This window comes from Acyrthosiphon pisum, chromosome A1 (genome assembly GCF_005508785.2).
Source record: "Acyrthosiphon pisum isolate AL4f chromosome A1, pea_aphid_22Mar2018_4r6ur, whole genome shotgun sequence".
NCBI classification, from domain to species: Eukaryota; Metazoa; Arthropoda; class Insecta; order Hemiptera; family Aphididae; genus Acyrthosiphon; species Acyrthosiphon pisum.
In genome coordinates this window covers 41,183,898-41,206,864 of record NC_042494.1, presented here as the reverse complement: position 1 = coordinate 41,206,864, position 22,967 = coordinate 41,183,898, and the positions used below count along the sequence as shown (strand labels likewise).

At 32.4% G+C, this 22,967-nt stretch overlaps 1 protein-coding gene across 1 annotated transcript in view; it reads left to right on the top strand.

Annotated features, from left to right (window-relative positions):
* The window catches only part of LOC100162376 (protein Wnt-5b), a 62,352-nt gene that overhangs the window by 17,914 nt on the left and 21,471 nt on the right, over window positions 1-22,967 (top strand). The window contains exons 2-3 of the mRNA XM_001949632.4: window positions 16,484-16,902; window positions 19,458-19,638. Coding sequence (XP_001949667.2) covers window positions 16,484-16,902; window positions 19,458-19,638 — 600 coding nt within the window. The remainder of the gene's footprint in view (window positions 1-16,483; window positions 16,903-19,457; window positions 19,639-22,967) is intronic.

The window sequence follows — 22,967 nt, the reverse complement described above, 5'->3', positions numbered from 1 at the left end:
CAATTCTTGGTAGTTAGTTTAAATAACATTACAATAATTAATGAGGAATTTTAAAAAATATTTTAAATATAGTCTTTTAAAGTACCTATAATTAACCTATGTTAAAAATGCAATTGTGAAAAATGTGTTAAATAATTTTGTTTTGTGTTAGATATCATATTTATAATATTCTTTAAATTATTAAGTTAAGATAACTCACCGACTTCGTGTAAATTACTTTAATGACAGGACTCAACAATTACTGTCAGATGTCAAGAAAGTATAATGTGTTTATAATGTATCTATAACACGCTAATATTCTCTCTATACCCTAAATTATCAAATTCTAACAGGATATTAGATATAATATCTTATGAAATACCTACATTTTTAAAAATAGAATTTTACTTTCAATTTTATTTATTTAAAATAACAGAAACACGAGTAGAGTAGAATAATGAGTAGTGCACAAAATATATATTATATGCGTGGGCAGCGGGATACTCTAAATTTAACTATACCTACCTATAAGTACAACAATTATTTAATTAAAATATACTCTTGGCTAAACTTTAAATACGTTTAAATAAACAAAAAAAAATATTTAAAATATTTCGTTATAAGTGATAAAAACTATTCCTGCATTAGAGCATATTTTGTTTTTATCAAAATCACAAAAAGTAATTTTGTTGTATCTATATAGGTATTGGCGCCAACACACATACCTACCTTAAATGCACTAATGATATTGTTGAAATCAAATGGATATCTCGTAATTTGTAGTTGAAAATAATCGTTTTAATCGTCTTGCAGTATTAGATTTCGTATAGGTATCCTAAGATTTACCATCGGGATACGCGATCCTAAGCTTAAATCTGCCGTATGCTGCAGGGTTGTAAGAATGGAAAGACTCATATCACATTGATATGGGCGTGAAACGTGTGTCTGGCGTTCAATGTATTTTTCATCACTATAGAAAGTAAGCAAACGAAAATGCATTCAATGCGTTCGATACGGCAGACACACGTTCAGGGGAAGTAAATCGTGAATACGCAGCGACGACGAGAGAAACGGGTATGGTGTGTCATTCGAAGTTGCAACGGTATAATACTATAATAGAAGTATAGCATAGAGGAATTCGTGACTTCTCTTCGCCGGAGGGATCCGGTTATGACACGTTGCGCGTCGTCGTGAAGGAAACGCTCACGGGATACTCGTGGGAATGGCTGTGCGCAGATCCGGCCGGATAAAAGTTTCATTTATTTATCGTCGTCGCATGTACGAACGTTGAGCCACGAAATAGATGTTTATTCGAAAAAGAAAAAAAAAAAATGATAAATAAATAGACGTCCGTTGTATCGTGAGCTTGTATACGTACCTATATTATATACTGCAGAGGATACACGTGTATAATGCAGTATATATTAATATTATATATTACATAAAGGTAGGTTGTATACTGTTAGAGATCTCCATAAATACAGAGCGATCGTAAATGTCTGGTGTAATACTCCATGGTATTTACATAGTTCCTACAATATTTAACGTGTATAAACGCGTGATAATATTCATAACTCGATGCGATAGTTCAGAAGTGTGGTGCAATAGCATCACGTCAGGTGCGTGGTGTGTCGGCAGGCGCTTGTACGCGCGGTGTATACGATAACACAAGAGAATACAATTTTAATGACCGTGGAATTTGCTTCAGTTGTATGATTAGCTTTCCAGTATTCCTTGTCGCTGGACACTGAATAGGTCTCAGTTTTAATGATGTGCAGTGGCGTAGCCAGGGTTATGAAATAGGAGGGGGGTTAAATATAAATTACACCAAGTTTTTTTTACATTTTTTGTGTATGAATAATACATATATACATAATAATACATTTATTGGGGAAAAATGTCAGTGGGGGGAGCTTAAACACCAAACCCCCTCGGCTACGCCACTGATGATGTGTTAAATTTGATTCAATATTAAATCATTGCTTACGAAAAATGAGTCTGGGTGAATGAGGCGGGTATAAATTAAAATTAGCATAAAACGAATCTTAATATTTTGAAAATTGTATAGCGTATAGTAGCTAGGACATATTATCAATTATTTGTTATCAATCAGAGCGATTGCAACTGCTTGGGTTAGTCAGGAAATTTTTTATTTTATTTTTTAATAAATTATTACATTTCAACAAATTATTTAAATCCATAATGTTTCTCGTGTAGAAAAATATTAACCGATACACCATATATATTTTTAAAGAAGAGATATTCAATTCCAACACGGTTGCTCGTATGTGAAGAAAACGATGGTAACTATAGAGCTGTCAGACCAAGCCCGTGTAAGTGATGATTGATAATAATGTCGCGTTATTAAAAAAAAAAAAAAAAATCATAAACCGAAACGGATATTGTTGCTGCAGGTATCACACAGTGGTGCGATTGTCTGTGATGTGGAGCGTGTTGTTTTTCTATTCGTCTTTCTCGTCTGAATGAATGATTTATGGGCTAAAAATGAGGTTAAAGCTGCAAGAGTACAATGCACAGAGCTGCAGTATTGTGGTGAAGGGTCTCGGAAGATATTCGTGGTCAAGGTTTATTACCTGTATACACGCTGAGCGCGCGTGTGAGCCAGTAGCTAAATGGCCCATCATGGGTCATCTCCGATAAATAACAATAGTAATAACTACATGTCCGAGCATATGGGCAGTCAGGCGAATCTAATAAATATCTATTTCTTTTGTACAAAAATGGTATTTGGCGAAAGATATCTCAGTAGGAGGGTTTCGTGTATTATGTTGTGCACAATTGAGTAAGATATACCGGGCGGTTATAATATTATATTTATCATATTATTATACTTGGTCCGGTTCATCATGCGGAAATCGTTGAAGACCCACACGTGTATGATTTTATTTAGAAGTTTTTAAGGGACAATCCAAGATATTATTGTTAACATTATTGATTATCATATAGATATTTTGTACTGTTACGGTTGAATTGATTTTGAATAATATGTTGAATTTCTATATATATCACCAGAGGCAAGCCAGTGTGAGGTGGTTCAGATTTTTAGGCTTTGACGTTAATCAATATAAAATATAAATACTATGTGCCTATGTCCTATATGTATTTAATATAATATTATAAATTTGTTTATGAAATATTTTGTAATATATGCATAAAATGTATAATAAAATATAATATATAAATATACGCACTTCTTCCATGTATTAAACCTTATACAGTCATGTTCGTTTATTTTTTATTTAACTATTCATTATAATTATATAAAAAAAATAACTGTTGAGAAATAGAAAAACGTATTTATTTATTCAACTCACTCTTGTTAACAGTCAAACAGAAATACAACTCATTCATATTTTATCAGATCCAGTATTCAAAGAGCAATTATGAGAGAATAAATATTTTATAACGTGTTTACTGAAAGATTAATTAAAAATACAAAAAACAACTAAACACAAGTAAAACATTATATTCGGACAGTTGTATATAATAGACATCCATTTTTTTTTTGCATTTGGTAACAAGTCTGAAGGCTTTGCTTACAAGTATTTACATTCAAGTTTATTTTCACTTGACTGGACCTTCGCCATCTGCATACAAAATACTGTGTCATCGCAGTCCATTATGTTACAAAATATAGTTTATTTACTATAATGTATGCGATTTACGATTTCGTATGTAGTTCAACACGTGTGTTGATACTTCCTGGAGTTGATCAAAAAACGAGTTAAATCACTTCAGACTCGGTAAAAGTTTCATCGTCGTTGAGAAGGAATAACTCATGTAATAATCATTTGAATGTTTTGTCAGATACGTGTTTTGTCCAGAACCACATAAAAATCTGTTGAACAAGTTTTTATTAGACTATAATAATATTTTATAGTACTTAACATATTTTCGTATAGTATTTTAGAACGTGTTAAACGTTTGACTCGTTCTGATAATTAACACGTAGTATTGGTGTGAATGTGATGATATCTGGTTGTGATGTTTTTATATAATATATAAGCAGTAAAATTAATTTTAATTAACTAGTAAATAAGCCACTTATATGAGCATACAAACATCAATTTTTATACAGTTTTTATTAGTTTTATAAAATGTGATTTCTGATATCTATAATTCGATACAAAATATGGAGTAGGAATGCTATAGCATAAGAAATAATAAGCGTATTAAATTTTCTTCTAAAACAACGAAATCTACTAGTATTACTACATATAATAATATTATTATGTATAGTTCAAAATTAAATTTATATACACCTGTCAATTGTCATTTAAACCAATGAATGTCAGATATATTACTTTTTAAATGTAAATATACCTACAATCTACATGCACGACATGCACGATGCACTACATTCATACAAATCTAAATAGAAATACTATAGTGTAAAGTCTTCAATATAGTTTATATTTTGTTTCATACCATTCGACATTACATTAGATTTGAATAACTGATTGCCAAGTATTCTCGTATAGTATATAATATATATTATATTATTATGTTGCGTCGTGACATATTTGACATGTGCCAATTTTTTAATAATATTATACTTAGTGCTTACTATAGGGAAAATAGTATACAACTTCAAAGAAAATCGTATGTCTGCTGCGGCATTGGCAATGTTTTATTATTATTATTACGACTTGTGTATCTAACCGATTCCATGAATTATGCTCGTCTCGGAAATGAAGAACCCGTTATGTTTCCACTCGGGAATCGTTAGACTTTATGAATGGAACTCGACGCTGCAATTATAAATATTATATATAGGTACTTTTATCCTGATTAAGTCTAGCATCACATGGTTAATAGAATATACTATATTATGTACTGCTATATATTACATTATATGGAATGGATAACCGTCGTCCGTGGTATATACTAATGTGGAGTTTGACTTTAAACGTTTGATTACTGTAAAAAATAACAAAATGTAATATCAGTGTAAAATAGTTATTATTTACTACATTAATATTTATACCGAAGTCGTGCAATAAAACGATTCGCTAAGACTGTTAATGCACTGCTCGCGAACAAAAATGAAGCGTCAAGACTTAAGTGGAAATTAAATACTAATCCAAATTTAATTTTAATACAATAATATGTACCTATAATGGTATTCTATAGTACCATATTATAGAAAGTATTAGGAATTAATTTTCTAATCGTCCCGGTGGCTAGTAGTATGCTGTAAAATAATTGGGGTTGGTTGTGATCACAAATATAATATACACGCCTCGCATTGTATTTTTAAAAAGAAAAAAAACAATTTATATGTTAATGACGGAAGGTTTTAGAAATACATTATTTTTGTTTTAAATTGAGTATTCTGGTAATAACTCACTGTGCAGATACCTATAGATTGGTGTATTTTGAAAATTAACAAAATATTAGGCATCTATATTATATGCCTATAAATGGTATGTCCAATGCACTAATTATTGCAGTATCTACCTAATTATACCTATATAGGTACAGGTACTACTTTATGAAGTTATTATTATATGCGTCGCATCTATAATAGAATAATACTTAACATTGCTCTGTGGTTTTTTGAAAATTAATTGGTTGTAAGTTGTCGACCGCATCCCAAACGAAATTTGTTTTTCATTGTTGTTCATATTAAAAGAGGTAAATAATAATATTTTTATCATATGGTATCAAATATACACAATCGGTGCGCGGATATACACATTCGACGTTAATTACTCGAGAGAAAATACGTTAAATTAACAACGTGGTGGTCGTGTGTATGCGCCAAAACCAAGACGTCGAAAAACTTTTCACATTCTATATGCATGTATAGGTATATAAGTACCTATACACATGACGTTATTCGGTTGCAGCGGATGAGTATATATAATATACATATATATGGCATTACAGCGTAATAACTGTATAGATACATGCATTCATGCACATAATATCATATATATATATATTCATGTACGGAGATTCAGGTAGACGGCGGCGGGCTAGATGATTTAGAGCGCGTTATTTCAACAAAGGACAGTTTACAGAACCACTTAAGTCTCGCATCGCACATAAATCACACGGGCGCGCAGTCTTCGCGACGGTGGCGGTGGATATTCCGAGGGGGTATATATATCACGGTGGCCGACGCCGCCAGAACCGTATATCTATGTATAATAATATATATGTGTGTGTAACTAGTGTAAGGAGCGCGGGGGAGGAAATATTTTAATTTAAAATTCTCTACTCGTCCGCAGGCGAAAATGTAATACATGTTATTATATTAATATAATATATATATATATGTTTACTTACATAAATGCGTGTGAGTAGGTACGTCTAATAATATAAATGTATAAGGACGCGTATATATTCCTTGGGGAATCTCCATCGGTCGCTATAATTGAAGCGAAACATCTCGACTTCTGGGCGCACATATACGGGCAAACCGTGGTCTATGTGATATTTAACTTCCCCTTAACAAAGTTTTGGTCAATGATAAAAATTAAGAAAGAAGAAAGTTAACTATAATGTCAAAATGGATTGGTTAACCTGACATTGAGTTAATATATTACGAGTTATATGTAAGTATGTAACTTATAATTACGTCGGTTATTGTACACACTTTTTCGGGATTTTTTATTTAACAGCCAACTTGTACGCGTATAGCTACTCATTATTCTCACTGGACGCTGATCTATTGTTTTTAGGGACATACACAGAAAAAAGTTTCAGGGGTGGTTTTTTTTTATCTTTTGAAGATAAAGATAAGTTGTTGAAAATTATAACAATTCTTTTTTTTTCATTATTTTCATTAAACATAGTATATCAATTATTATCATCAAAAACATATAGATTAATTAAAATACTTTGTTTCTTATAATATAAAAATAGGTACTTATAGTAAAAAATAAAAATCACAGAATAAATTCTATATAGTCACTATACCTGCATTAGTAATATAGTCCATAACATTTTATTAAAATTATTTTCTACCATAACTTTTATGTTCTCAGACTTTTGTCCTATATACAGATCAAATATATCCAATAGAAAAAATACATAAAAACTGGCTTAACAACTGCGTTTATGAATGGACAAACATTTGATATCCACAAGACATTGAGCACTTGAAAGTAAATTATTCCCTAAAATTTGTCAATACGTCAATGAGAACTCTCATACGTAAGCCTCACCATTGGCAAAAATACGTAATGAAATCTCATGCCGTGCATATTTAAGCCCATATACAATAATGATCCATTTCAAACAATATTGAATGATACATTAAGAATTTTTGATTTTATATAATTTTTGATTGATAAATTTATAAATTATTATTTTCTTGTCTGTATTTTTGCTCTCATAAATAATAATAATTGATAAGAAGTCAGGGTAAAAATAATTCAGAAAAAAACTATGGTAGATAAAGGGGAAATTACTAAAACCTACAACTTAGTACCTACTGTTTGGTATGAATTTTTTGTCTCAAACAAGTAAACAACTAGATAAGTAGTGATTTATAATGTTTAACATAAGCTTTCTTTGTTATTTTATGATTATTATTATGTTAGTTAACATGCTGAGATTGACTTGTGGTATAAATCTATTCTATGAATGTTTTGTACCTATTTATATAATATGATAAATGTATTTTGTAAAGAGATGGTTTTTATTATTATGAAACTATTTGTTCGCTGATTTTAAAATCATCTGAAAGTTTTCTCATTTCATAATGACTAAATAAAAAAAAACTCGTTAACAGGTAACAGTTAATTTAGCAATAACAAAACGTCGACGGGTTATGTTACCAACTAAAAATGCAATTGTTAATGATTGATGACAACCGCGTGTGACTGGCAAATCATGCAGATCGTTTAACAGTACCTAAATAACAATGATAAATTATCTATTTCGGAATTTTTTAGCTACCACGACGACCTGGAATTTAAAAAAAAAACATGTCACTATATCAAACTGATCGAGAAAGTCCCTCTAACTGTTGTACGTGTCCGTAGTCCGAGTATAATATTGGTAAGGCAATATAATAATAATATAATATAATATCATAAATCTCTTATTCGCACCGCAGTCTCGTAGGGAATATAATATATTATACACTATATATTACAAGCGTTTCACGCGAACCGTCCTCGACGTCAAAGTTTCAATATTATTTACACGCTCTTACCTATATATACACAGACATTATATATATGAATTATAGGTATATTATACGAGTAATACGGGCACGACGGAAAATACTGTATATTATGTTCACAATACACATTCATCTGGTTGGCATATCGCTCGATCACGCGCGCGTCGTAGATTGTGGAAAAGTCGATTACGTTATTTATGGACATGCAGCTTACATAATATAATACTATACGTGCACCTAGTATCTACATGGTTACAACTAAATAATATTACGTCGCGTATCGCGAACGAACACGTATGACGTGTCGGTGTTATATTAGAGACAGCCGCTACGGTCATAGATCATGTGGATCCAAGACAACATTTACATTTCCACCCAAAAATGATATATTATACGTACGTCGTACATGTTAGCACGCGTTTGAAGTATTGACTGCGATATAGATGTTATCGTATTCAAGTACGCATTAAAAAAAAATATTATTTGAGGAAACCAGTGAAACCACACATTTGCGCTGCAATTGGAAATGAAACAATATAGTGGTGCTAAACTATAAGAGAATCATTTTTTAGTTTGATAATTTAGTTCTTTAATATAATATGCACAATGCACATAAAAGAACATTGGAAATTTAATTTTTTTTAGGTGATTTGGTAGAGTAGCGTATTAGCGTGTATAGAGTTTAGATATAGATATAGATATAGTCGTATTATGGATATCACTATGTTCAGTATATACCTTCTATCCAACTATCGTTATTATGTTTGAATTATAATATTTTGATATTCACACAAGCAGCTAGTATGACGTATCTACATATAGATAATTATGAAGAATTTCAACTCGCACTATATTGTACGCTATGTTTCGTTTGAAGAGCAAAACAAACGATACCCGAACGCAATTGATAGGGAAAAACGTAATGTATAATACTAATATAATTTGCAATCGCATGTGTGTGTGTGTGTGTGTGTGTGTGTGTGTGTGTTATATGGGTGGGATATACCCATATATATGCTCTTACATCCCAAATTCTACCACGAATTTCTCCACATCCCCATCGTTGTCACGCGTCTCGGCGATTCGTTTTCCGGGATCGTCCGACGGTAGCAGTTGCAGCAGCGTTCAGCAGACCGTCTGCAGACTTTCCTCGTCGCCACCGTTACTGCACCGGAGGATATCGGCTAAATGTAGCACACCAAATAAAGTAATATTAATATCGTATTTAGTTTAATGTATAGCACTGCTGTTGTCCGGTCCGTTCATTACGCTAATAGATTTCCCGAAGACACATCAAAAGGAATCGGGCGAAATCCATCGTCCGGCGCTCCCCGCCGTCGCGCCACCGCGTTGCACGGGGGTGTCCGCCGCCGCCGTCCTCACACACGCGCGCGCACCCACAAAAACGAGGGGGTTGAGCTTGATTAATGGGACCGGTACGCTCGCGCTGCCCACCCCTGCAGTATGTGTACGACGTGCACGCGCGGACACGCGCCCCCTTTGTATAAATCATCCGGGACGCGTTCGCGCTCGCCAGTCGACGGACGTGCCGTAAATTATACTCGTGTGTGTGTGTGTGTGTATGTGCGCGCGCGCGCACCCGTCCCGTTTCGGCCACCGCCGCGCCGTGGGCTCCTCGCGCGAAGAATATTATTATCGGCGGTGGCGATTTATCGGGGCGGGCGCAGATGCACCGCCGCGGTACTCGACGGTCCGAGATGTGCAACGCGAGCGGTGACTGTAACGCTCGATAATATACCGCTGCAGGGTGTTTCATATTATGCCGACCGTGTTTGTGCCCTGTCGATAGCTTTTTCCATTTTATATTTTCAATACTACGGTTTTGGTTCGTCGGACTCGATGCATAATAATATACTAACGCATATTATCCGTGTGGACTTTGTCGTATCGTATCATATTATAACGATATTGAAATCTGATACAGGAAAAAAAATGATATGCCTGTTTAGGAGTTATAATGTTAGATTTTAGTTTATACGTTCTAAAATCCGTCGAAAGATTAATTATTATTTGATCGCATTATGTTCGAGAAACGATCTTGAAAATTATCTAGTATTCTAGTCTCTATTTCGTTGGACGTATTACAGGTATCATGATAACATAATATTCACGCGATAATGTCACATTGACGGCACGACCTTATCGGTTAGCGCACTATCGCAGTATCGCATGCCCCTTTAGATACATTGTATTAGTAAGTTGTTGTCACGTTTAAAACGTATAAACTCGGTCGACCAAAGATTAATTAATACGAATCGATAAAGTCGAAACAAGTCTTATCGCCAAACCACGTTTCCAACTCAAACGAAAAATTATTCTGTGATTTAGTGATGGAATTCAATGATTATTGAGTAGTTGTAATTGATAAAAAATTAATATGCTTAAGTTAAAAACTAGTTTTGGGATCAAATTTTCGTCATATTGACAATAATAATTATTACTTAAAGGATTCAATTTGGTGTATTATAGGTATTTGAGTATAGTACGCAATACGCACGTGGAACAATAATGTGAACCAATTTTGCTTGAAACATATCTTTCAAACAGTACTTACATAGCCAAGTGTTTAATAAAAAATTATTCAATCGCATAAAATGTTTACGATGAATCGATTATTATATTTTTTATTGGTTATTAGATTCAAATGAACCAATTATATTATTATTCAACTACACTCGTGACGTATCTACCTAGATAATTGGCACATATAATATATTGTGATGACTTTCTGTTGCTTTCGTACATTTCATACATCTCGTATTCGATTATCCTTTTTTTAAATTGTCCAACTAACTGTTGGTTTACGAGTCCGTCGTACAACGTAATTCCGGTAGATATTGCAAAATTGCTATGCACGCCTACTGTAGACGCCGTGAATGTATTTTTTATGATTTAGCCATTACTTTTGTGTGTAGTATGATTTAAAAAAGTCGTAACTAATGTGTTCAAATTTGCTAATTAAGAAACATCTACAGCGCCCACAAGTTTGAGTCATATACAGAACTATTTTAATAACATACCAAGCTATAGGTGAATTTCGTTTAACATAATTTATTATAAACATTAGTACACTAGCTATAGTAGTACCTATATCTATAAATTATAATAATCTATCAATGACGATTATTACAATTTATAAAGGTCAATTAGTAATTTAAAAATAATATATTGTATTGTGATGTACGTATTTTACTGACTGATATTATTACGTGTTGTACGCGAACAATGATGAAGAATAATATGACCTTCACCGGACGCAATATCTTATCTTAACAGGCAGCAGCTTAAGTTGTAAGTACAATTGCTGTAGTCGTTGGCCGTAACCGAACTTTCACCCCTGCAGTATGTGCTCGTGTACGGTTATACCGACCGTGTAGGTTCGTTTAAAACGAGTGCGCTGTCTATGGGGGTGTCAAGTAATGTTCCGGATTTTTCAAATTGCAAAGACTATTATTACACCCTCGTATAGTGTCGTGCTTTGTTACACTCCACTAGCGCAGTGTACTTGAAAAAAAGACGCGTTCACATAGTGTGACATTCTCCTGCGTTTTCACACTTAATATTATATACCTACATTGTACTGTATATTATTGTACATCGTATGCATTGTGCGCCTGCATGCAATTCCGCCGCCGTCCCAAAATCATTTGTAACTTTTGACGTATCTACCGAGCGTCACTTTGCAAACTATGCGATAGCATAGTTTTTGTCCCGAATGATTTCGAACGAAAGTAATTTATTTATAACAGTCTTCATTCTTAATTTTAGTATTTCACAGGACTGTTCAGGGGCTATGGTATTACGACGGTTTTATGATTATTGTCACAGGGGTGCGTTATAATACGCGTATACAAAGACAGTCGTAATGTAGGTATACATATTTAGTCATCATTGAATTGATTCGTTTTTATGTTTATAAATGTAGAATAATACACCTCTGTCCTAATGTACATTATTATCATTATTATTATTATTATTATCATCACCATACGGAAGCTCATCTGTCTCCTACCGTCCGTCTGGAGTAACAAGCGGTGTCGCCGTGGTGCTTTTTCGAATATTAAAAATTAAAATATTAGTTAGTATCTTCAGTTCAAACAGATAAGATATTATGTATGTTCGGTAAAAACTAAAAAAGTTATACGGACATATTAATAAATATCACCTATAAATAGATCGCATTCTTCGTTGACACTTCGTTGTATTATACGGAAATTATAGATGTCCTTGAGATCTTATAATATTCAGAGACGACTAGACGAGGTAAAAACAGTAAAGTAGCGTGTGAATAGGACAATAGGTGAACCTATGCGTTATTGTAAGCACTGTCAATATACGGGGACTCACTAATTTTACCACTAGCATGTTATTCGAACTTGTTAAAATTTGTTTGGCTATAAATTACAACTTATAATATACCCATCATAAACATTAATTAATATTTCGAAATGACAGTCATACAGGCATAGTGTCTGTCAATACGTAATCACAATATATTTATATGTCCGATGTTCGGTGCTATTGAATTTTCATAATGAAAAGTTATAAATTATGAATCAAAACTGTTAGGCGCATGGATGTATCTCCCAGGACGTTCATCGTATATTATATACGAGGTATATATACCTAATATGATGTGGTGAAGAGTAATTGTTATATTTAATTTATACCAAACAGAACTGTATAAGATACTGGACGGTGAAAATATATACTGAAGGCTGAAATGCAATAATATATCGTATTGATGGTTATTAAAAGGCCTTAAGGGCAGTTTAATAAGTATATACAAGACATAAATAACGATCAATTGTAATGTATTGGTAATATTTTATAAGTGGACAATCGTGTTATTAGAAAATTTATGTTATAACTGTGTAACTTGTTCTTCTTTTATATTGAATATTACACGTTCGGTTAATGTTTAGGTTATTGAAGTATAATATATGATACGGATTCTAATAAAGTTGTTATAATTGAAGGTCATAATGTTACTCACAACACACGAACTTATATGTACATCATAATGTATCTATTCACTATTGTATGAATATATAATAAATTATTAGTACACATTTTATTGTAACAAGAAATTATAATGAATTAATATTAAAAAATTATTATTGATTCAATCAACTCTCCATAATTTTTTATTTTACTCTGCTCCCGATGGTTCCAACGATGTAGGTTATTTCTCTTTATAAAGTACTTTTTAAAATTTGACTACTGATTTTGTGCACACCATCAAATGTTATAGAATCTATTGGTTGACATGTTGATTGTCCGAGGAACCTGGTAGTCCGATGTGCTATTTATACATATACCTAGGTACTTATATATTTATACAAGATAAATTTATACAAAGATTTATATAATATTTTTAGGATATTTGTTATTCATATTAATTCGAGGCGCAGTTTTTATTTGATGTGTATTTAATATGATATGTGTACGTATATAATGCCAATAGTGGTATAAAATCTTATTGCCGCAGGAAAAAGCTTGTGTAAAAAATAAGTAAGAACTACGTGATATTTTATAGTATAAAACTTTTCATATTTTATTCATGAAATATATATTAAAAGTTATGACTTATTAAGTTTTAGTATGTATATTGTATATATTTATATATATATGCTCACGTTTTCCATACCTAGTGAATTATATCGTCTAAGAATATTTATGGTATTTATATATACATATAAGAGGGGGTCTATTTTCTTTTTATGATTCTCTTTTTATAAAACAAAAAAATAAAATAATAATAATAAATGTAACGTTTTTCTCGGAAACGTCTCTGCCCCGCAGTATATTATTCATTTTGATCCTTTGAGCGTACTTACCGCAAACAAAACCGCTTTTGTTTGAACAAAATGTTTGTCGAACGATTTATAGCGCAATCCGTCACGCGAAAGTACATAAAAAAAAAGGGAATTATACAACAAAACGGAAGCCTTTTTTATTTTTTGTTTTGCGGTCTGACCGGAAACGTCCGAACGTCGGCGTATATACCGGTATGCTACATGTCAACTGAACATTACACGGCTATTTTGTACAGCATTTCTAGTTGGAAACAGATTTTAACATTTATTTATTTATTTTTTCAATTTCTTGAAGCCATAAATCGTACGCTCGGTACATGCATATGTCTCTCTCACTCACTCGTTGGGTAAATTAACGACAAAACACTGAGGATCTGAAAAAACTAACATATCTTTTTTTATCATAATGATATTTATTGAAAATACTTTTTCGGCCAACTGAATACGGCGCGATGGACAGGTTATATTGAGCAACAAAAGTTTGGCAATATTATATTTTTATGTGACAGTATGGCACGAACCATGGTTAAGTAAGATTGTGACATCGTGTTGTAATATACTATAGGTACGTATGGTACCTATATAATATAATAGCATGGTTATAGCTGATAAATAATAGTAATCATTTCATATTATTATATAATATAATGTTGATGATTAATAATAATCATACGTGGGGAAATGGTACAAAAAAGCCTCGCCGCCATCGAAAGCTCAAACGTTTTAATCGTAATTACGTTGTCCGGTTAGTCGCGCGAGGCTCCGGGCGGCTTTCCACCCCGCCGACGCCGAACAACCGTACAGTACAGGTCCGCTCAAGGGGTTACAACTGAATATTATTATCATACAACACGTTGTTTGTATTCGGTGCGCACGAAGAACCGCCGCCTCGTATACGCTTCTTGTCTTTCGCTCCGCTATACATCGCGTGTATATATACGGCCGCACGGTCCCGGGAGCCCATCCCGTCTCGTCTTGTCCTGTCGCCGCCGCCGCTCGGTACACACGATGCATATACTGACGATAATATAATATATATATATATATATATGTACATAAGGTCTCGGGAGCCCGTCGGCGTTTTATGATTACCGCTCGCGCGCGCTCGGTGAAATATAGTTAGTTATACACGGTCGAACGGATGCAAATGAAATATTAACTCCCCTCGCCTTACTGCTGCTGTTGCACAGTCCCGTACTCCAGTATTGCAGTACTACTGCTACCACCATCCACTACCACCACCGCTGCTGCTAATACTACACCGCACCACCGATGGTATATTAAGTCGTTATACTTCCCGCCGTCTCACCCCTCTCTCGCTCCCACCCACGCCCAACGACCCGTCGACCTGCCGCACCGCCCACCCGGAAACGGGCTTTCGTTGCATGTATACATAATAATAATAATAATATGTACGTTTACGATATTTTATATATAATTGCCTTCGGGTCCTCGCATATACGAGAAGCAGACGCGCGCACTCCAAGTATAATATACACACCGAAATATATAATATAATATTGCATATATATTATACATGGCATTTTCCACCCTCTCCGCACCAGTCCATCATGCACTCCGACCGTACGCGAAGAACATAAAAAGCTCTACGAAGTCTGCTGCAGTCATGCGCGGATGTAATATAATATATTATATTCACCATATTATAGAGTATATTATAATATTATAAAATAGACAACCAGAATGATAACGTGTGCTGCCGTAGGGCGGGGTGAGTTACGAGGACTGCGTATATAAACATTTAACTAATTGCCTGTCCTCGGACCGTTTCATTCCTATTCATCTGCTTGTATATGATAAAATACGATGAGTTATACGACCTATATATTTTGCTAATCAGATCGACTTGAAAACCACGCCTCCCGGTATGGAAAAGAAAACTACGCTTATATACGCCTGCAGGCAGCGGGGGCGCACATTGTGTACGGAGATTAATATATTATATAGGGGTGAACAATTTCATTTTAAAAGTTGGCATTCTGAAACTGTATTCAACGTAGCTAAAAATATGATATCCAGTGCTCAAAATGATGCGTTAAAATATATTGCACGAAAAAAATAAAACTTACAATAAAAATAAAGATTTCTTTAAAAACTTTAGTTTGCATTTTTTTCATTGTTAATATTATGTAAGGGCGCATTTTTCATCATTTTCCGGTGTCTGTGATGCGCTCTGTTGAGGCTTCTTACGCTACTGTGACTCGCGGTCCTCGGGTCAATGTTCTGTCTGAATACAATTACCTACATAAAATATATTATGTACTTAATGTCGTATATTAAATCACCTAACTGTTTTAAGCACTCAAAATACGACGTAAATATATATGTTGTTATGATGATAGTATGGTAATTATAGGTGTCTATTAAATTATAATGTGTTTAATATAATTCAACAATAATAAAATACAATAATACAATAATAATAAATAAATTATAATATTCAATAATAATCGAACACTTGTTTATGTTACGTGTGTTTTAGGCACTTCAAAGAATCGTCGTCGTACGCACAACAGGTGCCGTGGACGCCACCGGAACCGTCTGTAGGCGGTGTAGGGGTCGGGGGCGTCGATGTCTCCGTAGGTGAAGCGGGGACGATGGGCGGTGGCAGCGGCGGCTCGATGGGCATGATGGGAGACCCATTGCTCTTGTCGCCTTCGTCGTCACCTTCGCCTCCAGCTTTGCCCACGGACCCGCCGCCAAAATGCAACAACGTGTCCGGCCTTTCCGCCGGTCAGGCCAAGCTGTGCCTGCTTTACGAGGAACATTTGGCCTCCATCCGGTACGGCATCCAAGCGGGCCTTGCCGAATGCCGGTCGCAGTTCCTGCACCGCCGGTGGAACTGTTCCATGACCACCGAGAACGTCGGTGCTCCGTTCCTCGGACCCGATTTGCAAACAAGTACGTTTACCTATAACTGTAATTCATAACAGAGAACAAATATAGTGAAAGTGGGATGAATTTGTACACACGTTACGAAAGGGGCAAAGAAAGAAGCGTATTACGTTGAAAACGATAGGGATGTCAAACACCTTTTTATTATTCTTTTTTATGGTATGATACTATTATATTTTAAAGAATGAACCACCGGTAGACCGCACACTGCCAGTCCAAATATATCACGCCATGTAATCGCTTCCGGATGCATTCGAACAAAGTCTTGAGGTTGTAGGCAAAATGTATACTAATAAATTATTAGTAATAATATACAATTTTTTTTTGTGTAGAAGGCGTACAATATAAGTCACCACATCTATAATGAATGCTGTTAATTTACATGTAGGAATCACACAAAAAGTGATGATAGAGAGATATTATACTACTATATAATTATATATAAATCAAGCTTTGTATAATGACTCTGAAAGCTTAATATCACAAGATAAATGTTTTAATCCAATTACGATTTCGGCTGAATATAGAGTTATTACAAAAATCTCAAAATAACGCTTTATAAGACCTTCAATCACAAAAAAATCGTTAAGGCAATATCTTCCAAATAATTCAGTTTCTATAAAAGAAAAAAAAGTAATTTCACAGATTATGAGAGTGCAACAAGTATTGCAATCTGTATTTTGAGCGTTGATTGTACTAAAAATATTTTATTACTTATATTATTTAGTATTAACGCAAACATTTTTATTTTATATTTTTATATATTTTATTATTAATATATTTATTTTTGATAGGGGCGAAATGTTACATATTTCATCCACGAGGGGATATCCATTTTACAGGGGGCAAAATATGTCCTCCCGAGTTTACTCATATTAATTTTGAACGAAAAAAGCGATGGCTGAAAAGGGTTCCGTTCTTGTTTTTATATATCATTTATTCACCGACACGTAATCTATAGAACAAGTTTGTGTGCAGTATAATCGCAACAGCGCGTCATGGAGGGGTTATATTCGAATGACGTGATTTACAGCAAAACTCAGTGAAATGTAGTGATTAATGTATCTGAGTTAACAACAATTAAATTTTGTTTCTTCCATAATAATACTTTAAAATATCCTTGAATCTAAAAACACGCATTATAAGATATCAAGTGATCGCTTGAAATTATAGATTATATTGTCTCCATAATGTTGGACCAAAGTAACACTACATTTTTTTTTGCAAGTCTTTTTGACCAATATTTTTCTTGTGATTGGCTCTCCGTGGTTGTATACTAGTTGTGATTAAGTACGTTCCGTGGCCAAGTGGGTGCCCTAAAAACTTTGGGATTCGAGTAAAGACAAGACTTCGTGCTGCATTGGAAGTATTGATACAAGCAGCGAGACAGTCATAAAATAATAAAATCAAGTAGATACATTTTGTCGAATACATTTTATTACGAGATAAGTACGTATAAATTGCTTATGTTTATTCGTCGAAATGTATTCAAATTTCAAATTATACTAAGTATAAAACTATATGGTATTTACAAATAATCAATATATAACTACTAAATAGGAACCCAATAAACTCGTATATATTATAATATGGGTTGTCGGTTTGATAAGATTCGGATTCTGTATATTTTGATGTTTTAAATTAACGATAAAATATAATTAAACAATCTTCAAAACGTCACGTGGGCCAAGGTGACAACCTCCTAAATATTTTGTATGACTCACAAAATTGATTGAATAAGCGATTTTAATATTAAACAACTTTTTGTTTTAATCAATAGATAAATAAATATATTAATTTTACTAATTAAAATATATTTATCTATAAGGGCAAACTTATTTGTGAATGATTTATATTATAGTTAGTATTTTATTTAATGTTTTATAGTACGTTTTTCTAAGTACCTATTGAACGCAATCGACGTTATTTAATTACCATATTTACCACTACTTATATTACGTACATTTTTAACATTGCTTAAGTTAAGACTAATATCTGTCTTGATAAAATACAAATATGGCACACACACGTTATTAATTAATCTGTGCTATAATATTATATTTTATCACCAAGGCTGGCATCCTAATTTGAATTGTTAATTCTCTTTCATTATTATTATTTAATTCATTTTTCATCTGTTCTCTGTTTTGTATTGCAATTTTCAATATACAATATTATACATACATTTTAAGTAAAAGCACTTAAAACCATTTATTATCTTTGAATATATAAATATAACACATTTATACATACAATCAAATTCAAAATATCGATATCTCAAGACATAAAACCAGTGTATTCTATACAAAATATATTTGTATAGTATTGCAGATACCTACGTATATATTTAATATTTATATATACTTATCAATTTCGTTTCCTGGACACTGCACTACTGTAGTAGCTGACGGTGGTCGGTGAAGTATTACTTATCGTACTTATACCACCTATCTGGTACAAAATTATTATTTTGATGTGCATTTATTAGTGTGTATTTATGATTTAACGCGCTGAAACAGTTTGGGGGTCGAGTTTAATATTTCTGTTTATGTCGGTTACAGGCAGCCGGGAGGCAGCATTCGTGCAGGCGATCAAAGCAGCCGGCGTTGCGCACGCCATGGCCCGTGCCTGCAGAGACGGACGTTTAAACACGTGCAGTTGCTCGAGATCGGGAAGACCAAAGGATTTGAGAAGGGATTGGGTTTGGGGCGGTTGTGGAGATAACATGGAATACGGATACAAGTAAGTGTGTTTTTGATAGTTTTTTGCTATAGGTAGGTAGTTGTAAAAATAAATAAGTACTTTTTATTTTAATTAACTGGCACGGTAAAGTAAAAACTTGAAAACTGTTGGATTTTTAATGCAATATTAACTTTTAAACTTATTTGTTTTAATAGCCGTGGGTTATATGCAGCAATTTCTTATAGTTGTATCAAGTATTAATTAAAATTAACTTTATACCATAAAAAATAAAAACTACCAAAATATGCTCGAGTTGCGATTATGCCATTAAAAATTAAAAACACGTCTATACAATATTGTTTTCTCAGAATTAAGTTAACTTTTGCGTCTTACATTGATAACGACAATGCGTGTATACAATTACATGATAACGGACTAAGAAAAATTATTTTAACTTTAATGTCAGCAAAGTTGCTTGAACTCGTTTTCATTAAACCCATTCTATATATTATGAAAAATTTCTGTATATATTACGTTTATCTTACGTAAAGCAATTGGCTTCGACTGAATCGTATACAGTAAAAATTGATTAAAACGGAAAATAAAAACAATGAAATGCGATACATCAGATCAATCGGGCACATTTTTAAATGACAGATTGGCAGCCTATAAAAGTCATTACAATTCTAAACTCTTAGACCACCATGAGATGACAGTTGTAAAATCCCGTTCTCGTATACTTTATACATATATATATATATAAATAGAAATACTTGTGCCATTGTTGTTCCTTATATAGTTGTATGAAATGTTCAGTGACGTGGAATTTCTTCCTATTTTCGAAAATATATGATCCTTATCGAATTTGTTTGATGATTGAAAAATTATTTTACCTTTGATATTTTCCAAATGGATTTCAGGACAATTAGTTCAAATATAATAATGTTCAACTGTTAATTTATCACTTTTTTTTTATAATTTATACTTACATTAAACCTACCTTATATAACGATTATTTAATTAAAATATAATATTTACATCAAAATATTCTTATGTAAATTGATCATGCATTTTAATGTACATTACGCGTACTATCCTATATGCCTATACCTATACTGGTATTTGATTTTGATTTAACAAATTACTTCAATCATTAATTAGTTTAATGTACCTATGTATCACGTGTGAATGTGTGATTGTATGAAACTCAATAATTGACCATATGAAAATTATGATATAGTAAATCAATAAATATTACCAGCTATACAGATGCATCATTATTTTACCACTAATTATATTTTTTATTGTTATAACATGGCAAGTGCGAAATATTAATTATAAATTATAAATTATAAATATTCAAAATTATAAATAAATAATTAAAATATCTAATATTGTGAAATGATTGTTCATATAATTTATTATATTTCCTAATAGATTTAGATTTTTAAATTGTGTAGGTAAGCATTAACAAATTAAAAGTAAATAATGATGTAAAATGTCAATGCCTTATAATTTATTACTTTTATTATAATGTAAAGCACGTATGTATATATTCAGAAGTTATAACACCTACCTACCTACTTACTTTTTATAAATTTATTTTTTGATGTTCGTAAAAAGACAAAAAAAAATTCGTTCGATTGCCCGAAAAATTGTTGCCCACCAAAATGTGTAAAGCGATAACGCAGACAGGAGGTCGTAAAAAAACATTTTTCAACGTAGGTACGAAACACTTTATAGTTGTGTTTTTTCACTGTTCCCGTTTCTGAAAATATAAATAACCTGCAGGTAAACATTTCCGATGAGATAGCCGAAAAAACTACTTTACGCGACGCGCAAGAACATTTTTTGTTCGCACGTGAAACTGGTTTGAGTTTTCGGTGGAAGTGCAATAAAAAATTTATTAAAAATAGAAAATAAATTATTAATGGTTAATCTGCAACTTGTGCTCGTTCACCAATCGCGCATTTGAATTATTTGAATGTATATTATTTAGTCGAATTTAATACATATTATATTTTACAATACGCATATTACAGAATTTTAAATAACACGTTTTTATGAATAAAGCATTGGAAAAAATACGAAACTATGTAATTAATATCAGCTTATAGCACCCACTGGTGGTATTCTTGGTCAACCGATTTTATATGTTGGTAGATATATGATTGTATTATACTTAATACAAATTAACGGTATGCAATTTTTATGGGATGATTTATCCACAATCATCCCTGTAGGCTGTAGTATTTATTGGTGTGAGGAAGAGTAAAATAAATCAGTATAAAAATTAATCCATTCAAATATCTTGTACCCATAGCCTAAATAGATGTTAATAATAAATAATAATCTTTTAAAATATAATCTAGTAAAATTGTATATTAAATTTAGAAAAATAAAATAATATTAAATAGGTATTAGTTATTATAGAGCGCTTAGTAATGTTTTTCGAAATTCAAACATTTCAAAATGTTTTGAACACTGCGCCAACGAATAAAATGCAAACATTTTTTTTTTTTATATATATATAATGGGTAGGTACATATTATTTTATGGCCAATATATGTGATTTTGTGATTACATGCCCTTGAGTTGTTTTGATTAAAATATGCAATAATAACTAGGTACCTACACTAATAATAAATAAGGAATCATAAAAAAACTAAAAAATGTAAAAATACAAAAATACACATTATATAAAAGTTTCTATTATATATGGTCACTATGACACCTTTCTTTATCGTAATAAATTTTGTTTGAAATTTGAATACAAGATCCTACATAAATAACTCTTTTAACAATTTAATGATATTAAGAGTGCCTATACCCAGGCTTTATTTCATAAGCATTTAAAGCTGAATCAAAATAACGAAAAATTGCAAATTATTTTGAAGTTAAATTCTATAAAACGTTCAATTTGTATAGCCAAGGCGGAAACTATTAACGTTTTTTACTTAATTTTAAGTAATTTGAAAAAATAATATTTTTACTATTTTTATTGTTAATTTTTCGAATATAGCTTAATATTCTTAAGCTAATTTTATATTGAAATTTTCAAAAAAATATTCTGCTTGGAAATATGATATTTTGATTGTAATATAATAATAATATCCACCCTTTGAACGAATTCTAAGAGAATACCAGCAACCGGACAGTGTTCACAATGCCCACTTTCCCACTCAAGCCACCACATTCGAGCGGCGTTTATATATTTATCCAATGTTAATAATAATAAAAATAAAAAATTACATGAAAACTGCAGCCGATAGACCATAGTATCTACGTCGTCGGGCTTCATATAATACAATTAATATTATTATTGTTACCGCTTTGCGACAAATTGTATAATATATCTACCAACCACCTCTTATAGTCCATACCTATAA